At 45.7% G+C, this 9,494-nt stretch overlaps 1 protein-coding gene across 1 annotated transcript; it reads right to left on the bottom strand.

The window, feature by feature from the left end:
- Positions 1 to 1,933: 1,933 nt before the first annotated feature.
- Positions 1,934 to 9,023, bottom strand: LOC307227697 (retinol dehydrogenase 13). Its single transcript, XM_079997107.1, has 7 exons — positions 8,972 to 9,023; positions 8,035 to 8,175; positions 7,627 to 7,818; positions 3,802 to 3,963; positions 3,147 to 3,263; positions 2,489 to 2,693; positions 1,934 to 2,191 (listed from the first exon to the last, which is right to left on the bottom strand). The coding sequence occupies exons 2-7, from the start codon at positions 8,144 to 8,146 to the stop codon at positions 2,095 to 2,097; spliced, it is 885 nt and encodes a 294-aa protein (XP_079853233.1). The 5' UTR covers positions 8,147 to 8,175; positions 8,972 to 9,023; the 3' UTR covers positions 1,934 to 2,094.
- Positions 9,024 to 9,494: the final 471 nt, after the last annotated feature.

Raw genomic sequence — 9,494 nt, 5'->3', positions numbered from 1 at the left:
GTGACAGAGGGACGAGACAGACGGTTTTCACTGGGAGACAGGATGCTGGTTTAACTCCCAATATTCAGCTCTAAATTACTCGCCAGGTGGCAAGGACCCTTCTTGGTCACATGGTGAGTCGGGGAGGTGGATTATGAGGTTGAATGGACTGACAGGCGTCGGGTGACTAAGGTGTATCACCTCAATCTCTTAAAGGCTTGGAGGGAGGGGGCATCCGTCTCGCTGGCAACCTCGGTGATTGTGAGAGACAAGTTGGGCCCGGAGGTTCCAAAAGCTACTAATGAGACCCCGGCCCTTACTACCAGAGGTTCATCCCGGACTTCTCAGAGTTGACCGATTTAACTCGAAAGAGTGCGTCAGAACCGGTCCAGTGGGCGGAGCAGTGTCAGCGAGCGTTTAAGAGGATTAAGATGGCCTTCTGTGGGGCACCAGTATTGCATCAACCTGACTTTACTCTCCCTTTCTTTCTCCAGACTGATGCGTCAGACAGAGGGCTGGGGGCAGTGTTGTCCCAGCAGATGGAGGGGGTCGACCACCCAGTCCTTTACATAAGCAGGAAACTTGCAGACCGGGAGACGAAATACAGCACAGTGGAGAAGAAGTGCTTAGCCATCAAGTGGGCGGTCGACACCCTCTGCTACTTCCTCCTGGGGCGCCCTTTCACCCTCTGTTCGGACCACGCCCCCCTACAGTGGCTCCAGCGCATGAGGGACAGCATTGGCGGATCACCCATTGGTACCTGGCTCTTCAGTCCTTTAAGTTCAAAGTGATCCATAGGCCAGGGGTGCAGATGGCGGTAGCCGACTTCCTTTCCCACCCGGGGGGGGGTTGTTTGGCTGTCAGCCGGACAGTGGCCTAAGTCAGGCGGTGGGGGTATGTGGCAGACTCGGGGGTGTGGTCGAAAGACCCCCGGTTGGCGAAGGGGAAATCAGCGGGTAGACTGACGCTCCCTGCCTCTGTGCCAGCTGTGGCCGATTGAATGACTGGCCAATCACAGCAGCTGGGAGGGTTTTCTTATATGTCTGTTTGTCTTGCAGTGGGAAGAGCAACGGCAGCGAACGTGTGGGAGTGCTTTGGAGGAATCCTGATCGGAGACAGTCCTTAAAGGGTTGTCCTCGTTGAATGATCCACACTTGAGCATTTTCTGTCTAGAACTGTGAACAATAAAACCCGCCGTGCCAGCGCTTCTGACTGCTAACCCTGTGTCACGCGACCTTGTAAGGAACCTTGCGTAGCGAACGCACTACACACATCAGTGGGGCTTCGTAAATGTTGTCGATCAAACCCAGTCAGTTCACTGGTTCCTCGGTGGCTGCTGAGATTTCGAGCTCTCAAAACAGTCAGCACTGTACTCTGTTGCGGAGGACGTGCCCCTCACTCCCGAGACCTGTCTATTGCCACGAAATCCCCATCCATGAAATTACGCTGCTTATACCCCCCAACCCCTTTCAGTTTAATTCACCCAGGCATAGATTAACATTCAGGGACCAGTCCACCAGCGTCCAAGACCCTTTAAGGCAAGCAAGCGGTGAGCACTGGTGCAGTGCTTCAAAGGTGGAGGGAGCTTAGGAGTTTTTTTTTAAACTTTAAACTTGTTGGACGGTTAAGAGGTCTAACTTTAGGATTGACATTACCCACACAAGCAGCTCCCAGGGATAGGAGCAGTGAGAGGTCTGCGTTCCCCTCTTCACGTCATGGAAGAGACCATGTTGCTCTAGTTCCAATGGCTTTCTGTAGCGCTCCTTTGTTACTGATTGCTCCTTTAATATTACAACTGATTTTACTAATGATTAAAAGATAATAATTAAGCAAAATTTGCTATTCATTAATCAGCTTTCACCCATTTAGTAAGCAAAATGTGCTTCTCACACAGAATGTCAAATAATATATACCGTAGAACAAAGAATATTGATATATTCTGAATTTTGTAAGTCGGGTTGTGTAAACAATTGGAGCCCAAATGGACACATTTCTGAGAAAAAGATGTAACTATTATACTTCATGTAGTATTGCTCTGCTGCTAAAAGTGAACACAACAAGGGCAAATTTTGATGTAAATTGGGGCCTGTTCCACAGCACGGTGGGGTTTCGGGGTTAGTTCAGGCCGACCATGGAGGCACTCAGGTCCCACAGCTTCTTGGCGGCATCGTCATCCAGAGCCTGAGGTGCCGGCTGTTTGACTGCACAGTCGCTGTACGATAAAGAACAATGTGACAACAAACAATTGGATTTGAGTGCTTGAATTGGCTGATTCTTGATAAAATAGCAGTACAACAATTGACAATTGACATACAAACAGTTGAGATGACCAGAGAGCATGAAAAATAAATACAGCACACAGCACAGAACAACACTGATTTATCTCAATATGTGATGGAGTGTTGCCTGAGAAATAGGAACGTATAACATAGTGTATATAGCATATACAGTTACATAAAGTATAGTTTTTGATATAAAGGAGCGTTGAAAAAAAGGAACGTTAATGGACCTGTAGTACAATCCTGTCTCACTGGCCAAGCTCTCTTCCACAGCGCAGTAGATTGTGGTTTGAGCCCCCTCCACAGGCGACTTTATCAGCATCAGAAGGGGCTTAGCCAGGATCTTCTGCCACATAGCAAGGGTGGGGAGCAGATAGCGGCCAAGCTCCGTGAGAATAATCCCGGGATGAAGGCTGTACACCGTTACACCAGTACCTGTTGGCAACAATCCATCAAATAAGATTAAAATGTACTTCCGGGGCATTCGATTCAATATGACAATGGAAAAGAGACAAAAAGTGCCCAGTAACACTAGTAGAGCATGATTATAATGTATGACATACAATAATTGTGACAAGATAAGATAAGACATGTTTCTGATGAGACAATACTGAATTTTATAATGGACAAATAAGACAGTTTTCAATGTTCAACGCATTGGTGTTGAACATTGAACATTGCTGCGTTGGAGCCCAGTGAGAAAATAAATATGCATCATAATGGTCAATTTGTCAATACCAAAGCAATCAATGAAATGATGGTCTATATTATTCTTTTGTTTATGTGTAGTAACAAATTTGAAAAGGGAGTTGGTTGAAAAAGGCTGAACCTAACATGTACCCGTATCGCTGCTGAACGTCTGTACGGACTAAAAAGTACCGACTGTACCTTGCAGCCTGGAAGCCAGTTCTCGACTAAAGAGGACATTGGCCAGCTTGCTCTGGCGGTAGCTCTTGTCAGGATTATAATCCTTGTCTAAGTTGATGTCGTCGAAATGTATATTACCTGTGGGGGGAAAGACATTTGATTTGCAGTCCATTTACTCAAGTTCAATGGTAACCGTTGTTCTTATAACACATACATAGGAGAGCAATGTAAAATGACTTTGCTGAACATGTGTTTCATTCCCCACTAGAATTCAGAGGTGCTGGTCATAAGCGCTCAACTATTGAATGTTAATAGAAAAAGTTATTAATTACTTCTTAATAAAATCTCTTTATGAATGAAAAATGTGGGATTTATCAAAAGTCTGTATTCACAATTGTAAGTAGGTTAAATAAGTAGCTTCTCACGAGGTTAAGAAATCCCCTTAAAAGACCATTTCTGGCAAGAAAACCTCCCCATATACTATAGGAGCTATTATTTATGTTAAGTGTTCAAATTACCAATGAAAAAAAACAACAAAGGAATAATTTCTTCCAGAATTGGAGATAAAGGTTTTTGAAAGGTCAAGGGACATCAAAAGGCCCATGTTCATTTTTTTCCATTGCAACAGGTTTGGAATGAAGCAAATATAAAACTACTAAACACAAATGTTCCTCACCATTTTCGTGCGCCATGCTGGAGACGGTAACAATGCGGCTGGGAGCAGATTTCTGTAGCATGTCAACGAGGCAGTTGGTGAGGAGGAAGTGTCCCAGGTGGTTGACGCCAAACTGCATCTCAAAGCCGTCCTCCGTCTTCCACTTCGGACACATCATGATGCCTGGAATTTGAATTATATCAACGTATAGAGAGACATTAAAAAGCTGCAACAGTGGCCATGGTCAACAACAAATATTAAGTGAATATGATGTTATTGATTTGGCAGAAAGCTTTCTTAGAATCATTTTCCCGGGCATTATCCAGGTACGGTTCAATTCGTAAAGTATTGAAACTTCGGAAACTTGAAACTTATTCCACATCTTCTCACTTGATCTTGGTGATTTTTAAAAAAGATGTAAATCCTAACGATCTTTCTTAAACGATGCTGCATAGCCTGGTTATAAAAGCATTTTACATCAGCTCTGTGATTAACATGTCTGCAAATCACTGACGTGTTATTAAGGTAGCTCCTGAAGTATAATGATTAGTATAGATTTATTTACATATATACATTTATTTATATTTTTACTCAAATAAAGTTAATGGTAAAGTTATTGTGTTTGTGTTAATAAATGACCGAGACTATCTGGTCATTTCCAGGTGTTTCCAGGTACCATAGGTTATCTCGACAGACAAGAGATATAATTTACGGTACAGACCAAGCATTTAAATACATCGCAGCATCATTTGATATTTAGGGAGACACCCTAGAGGATAGAGAAGAAAACTTGAGACACAACTGGCTTGAATCCTTATAAACGGAATCAAAGGGATGCAAGCAGAAGCCTCCACATGGCGCATCCCGGGCAATGCCGACGACAGAAACTGTAACACAGTGACTGACTGAAGTAGCCCATTCTGCAACCACTGACTGCCAAGGACAGTCAAGCTCTTCCCCAGACGAGCCACAATGCAGGCATTAGTAGTGACCTCGATCAATGTGGAGGGATGCACTAGAATGAAGGCCGATGTGCTACGTATTATCTGTATGCAGGAGACCCACCTGGGTCCGACGAGCAACTGGCCAACACTACCAGGTTTGAAACTGGTAGCTGAGATACGTCATCCCAAATACGGATCAGCCATGTTTGTGAAGCCCCTGTGGACCTGTTGGTTGCCCCTGTTGGACATCCACACAAACAGATCAGACACCAACATAGAGACTGTTACTATTTGCCTGCCAGAGATTTCCATTACCTCATTGTATAAACCACCTGCCAGCCCCGTTGTATGGCCTGACCTACCACCTAAGTGCAGGAAGAAGTATGCTGTTGTGATCGGGATTTTAATTCCCATCACACAATGTGGGGCTATGATTCTACTAACAGCGAGAGTTGAAAGCTAGATGGAAAACACATGCATGCAGCTGGAGTTGATTGACAAACTAAACTCCCTAAGTCTTTCAGCCGGAGACTAACACACTTTGATCAAGCTTGCCATAACAAAATCAGAAGTCTTCGACGCCACTTCAACCCCAAGAAGGCCAAATGGGCGGTGTGTAACGAAGGGATGAAAAAAGCACTATAAGACGTTGAACCCACACCTGACAACTACACCATGTTTGTACAGGCTGTAAAGAAAACTGCTCGGACTCACATTCCTCGTGGGTGTCGAAAAGAGTACATTGCTGGCCTCGCAGAGGAATCATTGCAGCTGCTGGAATGCTAGGAAACAGAGTTTGGAAATGACCTGTTTTCATACACCACTACAGAGCTTGGTGATGCATTCATGGAATCCCTGGGGAAGGAGAGGCGGAAACCTGGCCATTATCTCATTGATAACATCAACATGACCCAGAACAGCAAAAAAAGCCTGGTCCACCATTCAGAAACTATATGGTGATAAGATCACACCAGCTAATATATCCGACACGACACCAAACCAGGTCGGGGCCACCTGGTGGCCAACGGGAGATGAGCAGAAAGGCGCAGGGCTAAAGGAAAACATCATTCCACAATCATTCCGGGCAACCAGCAGAACATGTCCATGCTAACCAAGCCCTTCACCTTGGAGGAGTTTGAAGCAGGATTTGGCACCCTGAAGCTGGGAAAAGCTGCGGGTCCCGATGACATACTTACTGAAATGATTACTCACCTAAGCCCAGTCGCCAAACAATGATTTATGAACATGCACAACAATTGCTTCAGGACCCAGCACATTCCAGCTATCTGGAGGAAAGCGATTATCATTGCTCTACTAAAACCTGGAAAAGATCCCAACCTCTCCAAAAGCTACCGGCCCATCTCACTGCAAGGTATCACCTACAAGCTGTTAGAGAGACCACTCCTTAGCCGACTATCCCCTCAGGCAGACGCTTAGCTAATCAAAGATCAAGCTGGATTCAGATCTGGAAAATCATGCACAGGCCAACTGCTAAACCTCACCCAATACATCAAAGACGGCTATCGAAAGAAGCTGATAACGGGCATTGCCTTTGTTGATCTGTCAGAAGCTTATGATACCATCCAACACAGGATGCTGATAAAAAAAAACTCTTCGACATGACAGCTGACGCCAAACTATGTAACGTTATAAGATGTCGTCTGAGCAACCGGATGTTCTACGTCACAGTCAATAACAGGAAAAGCAGATGGTTCCACCGGACCAAGGGGCTGCCACAGGGCAGCGTCTTGACCCCTCTCCTCTTCAATGTCTACACCAGCGACCAGCCCCTACCAGAAGGATGCAGCAGGTTTATCTACACAGATGACCTAGCCATGGCAACACAGCAGCTGAACCTCCAGGAAATGGAGTCAACCTTTGAACGAGGCCTCTCAGATATGTCAGCGTACTATCTGGAAAACCACCTGCGCCCAAACCCTGGGAAAACCCAAATCTGCAGCTTCCATCTCAAAAACCGAGAGGCTAAACGGGAGCTCGACGTAACTTGGGACGGTATAAAGGTCAAAAACCACCAGCACCCAGTCTATCTGGGAGTAACTTTTAATCGTACCCTCAGTTACAAGGCGCACACCCAAAAGAGAGCCAAGGTCTCTCGGCCTTCTACGACAACTAACAAACTCAAAGTGGGGGGTTCACCCAAGTACACTGCTTACATCGGCACTAGCCTTGTGCTTCTCCACCGCTGACTATGCCTGCCCAGCATGAAGCAGATTGTGCGATGCACGTAAACTAGACCCTATCCTCAACGAGACCTACAGGATAGTGACTGGGTGCATCAAAACAACCCCTGTACACTGCCTTTGTGGCATTGCTCCCCCTGACATTCGTAGAGCAATCATCACAAAAGCTGAGCACACAAAGCAGGCTAATGATAACCGCACTCACTCCATGAGCACTCTGCTGCCGAGAAAGGCCTCAGCTCCAGGAGCAGTTTCCTGGAAACCACTGAAGTACTGGAGACAACTCCAACCGATGCCAGGATTACTGAATGGCAGAACCAGTGGAGTAGCCTTGGCAGCCAGACAGACAACCCAGTGGATGGAGAGAGGCATCGCCCCAGACGAATGCCGCGCTACCGGCCGTTTTCAACCTTGGCCCGTCTGGAAAACACTGGACCGCCTGCGGGCCAGCGAAGGACGCTGCAAGGTGTCCGTGAAGAAATTGAAAATAACAACTTCTGATGCATGCATTTGTGGTGAATCCCAAACCATGGAACACATCATGAGATGTAGCCAGGCTCCACAATGCACCGGTCGAATGACAATGACCTGGTCGAAGCAAATGCCGCTGCGCTCGCCTCCGCCAACCACTGAAAAGACGTGACATAGAAGATGGCCTGACACGAGGAAGAAGACCTGAATCAAATGGGAGCGGCCCTGACCTGCATTGTTGATGAGGATGTCCAAGCGTTTCTCGTTGTCCTTGATGTTTTTCGCCAGGTCTCTGACAGACTGCAGCGAGGCCAGGTCCAGCTTCTTCACCACAACGTTACCGTTCCCACTCCTCTGCCTGATCTCATCAGCAGCCATGTAGGCTTTGGGCAAGTCCCTGCAGGCGAGGATCACCCTGGCGCCTAGGCACGAATACGAAGGGGGGAAAGGTCACATTGGTAAATAGCTTAGTAGCACATTTATATAGATTCTAACAACATAGACAGTAGTGCAAAAATGTCCTTGAGCTGGAGAAAAATTACACAAAGACAAATGTGACAGCTCAAGGTTATTTATCAACTAAACCAACATTTATTTTGGATAAACAAAACATTCCCTTCCTAATAAATAAAACCAACCTCGACAGGCCATATCCACGGCTGTCTCTTTTCCAATGCCAGTGTTGGCTCCGGTTATCAGGACTGTTTTCCCATCCAGCCTAACCTTGCTCCGACACACCCCGCCGGCCATCCACCTGCGAACCACAAACAGGCTGGCCCCTTTCACAAAGAAAAGAGAGAAGTAGACAAAACAATAAAATGCATTACAAATGTATTTTACCATTTACAGGGCCAGCGTCCAGCGCTATTTGCTGTGGGACAGTAGATGAGATAATCCCATTACGAGGTTTAATCAATTTCTAATAAAAAAACAAAAACGATTAAAGTATTTATTGGACCTAATTATGTCGATGAAATCTGAAGATAAACACAGGGGGCTAGATATCTCCCATCTGCCATCTCTGTCATGATGCAGTTGTCAAGTAGTATATATTATAATAATAATATTACATATTATGTAGTAAGTAGTAATTCAAGCAAAAAATAACTAGGCACTTCTGGCAACTTATTTTTCATAGCCCATAAAATCTTAATCTAAAAAAACATTAAATTCAAGATTCAAGAGGCTTATTTGTCACATGCATATACATACGATCATACATATATGCAGTGATGACATTTCCGTGCATTCATATATGACTCTATGTATATGTATGTGACAAATAATCCCTTGAACTTCAAAATGCATATATGTATGAATTGTATGTATGAACATGTATAAACATGCATGCATATCCAAATATATATTATAATAATGTATTACACACATGTAGTACACTTTTCTGGCATTCCCAGGAAGAAATTCAGCACTAGCAGACGTGACACAATGAATAATGAATTATGTGTAGCATTGCAAACAGTATGAAATGTGTGCGTTTGTCTTCGGCCGTGTCTCCCAAGGCCGTGCATAGAGAGCTGTGCCGCTCCATTCACCGTGACGTTCCTTTCGGCTCACCTGCCACCGCGGCTACGGCGAGGGCCGTCGCGTGCTCCCTCACGTAGAGCCGGATCGCGTCCGCGTAGTTTTGCATCGCGTCGATTCAAGGGATCAGGGAAAAGCACAATGGAAAATAGAGCAAAACGCGAGGAAAGAAAATCGGCCCCGGCGCCGTTAGTACCGAGACATCCACGGACGGTGATGGCGGGGGACCGGTTGACAACTAGTTGCGCAATACAATACAACTCCCGCCGGCACCGGGAGGAAGGCGTCCACACGGCGACTTAACCACGTGACGACATCACCACGTAACGGCGGTACCGATTGACCTAGACGTCTCACCCCTGGAATAACACTACAAAAAAAATGCTCCTTTTTTTTATTTTTTATTCCAAGTTATCGTTTTAAGTCTACCCGGTGATTTGCTGCTATTTTACCGACGACAAGATCCCTAACGGGAGCAGCCGGAAGAAGGAGAAGAAGAAGAAGATAACGTCCCGTGATGGCGGAGAGACGTCCCGCCGGGTCGTTTTTACGCTGG

Source organism: Zeus faber (genome assembly GCF_960531495.2).
Source record: "Zeus faber genome assembly, chromosome: 3".
In the NCBI taxonomy this organism is placed as follows: Eukaryota; Metazoa; Chordata; class Actinopteri; order Zeiformes; family Zeidae; genus Zeus; species Zeus faber.
This window is presented reverse-complemented; position numbering and strand designations above follow the sequence as displayed.

Bases quoted from the DNA above. Each gene is read 5' to 3' on its own strand.
- LOC307227697 (XM_079997107.1), bottom strand. From the start codon at position 8,146: ATGGCCGGCGGGGTGTGTCGGAGCAAGGTTAGGCTGGATGGGAAAACA. The intron at 3,964-7,626 runs GTCAGGGCCGCT...TTCAAATTCCAG, and splicing joins CATCCTCATCAACAATGCAG to GCATCATGATGTGTCCGAAG. The intron at 2,694-3,146 runs GTACAGTCGGTA...TGTTGCCAACAG, and splicing joins ACTGGCTTCCAGGCTGCAAG to GTACTGGTGTAACGGTGTAC.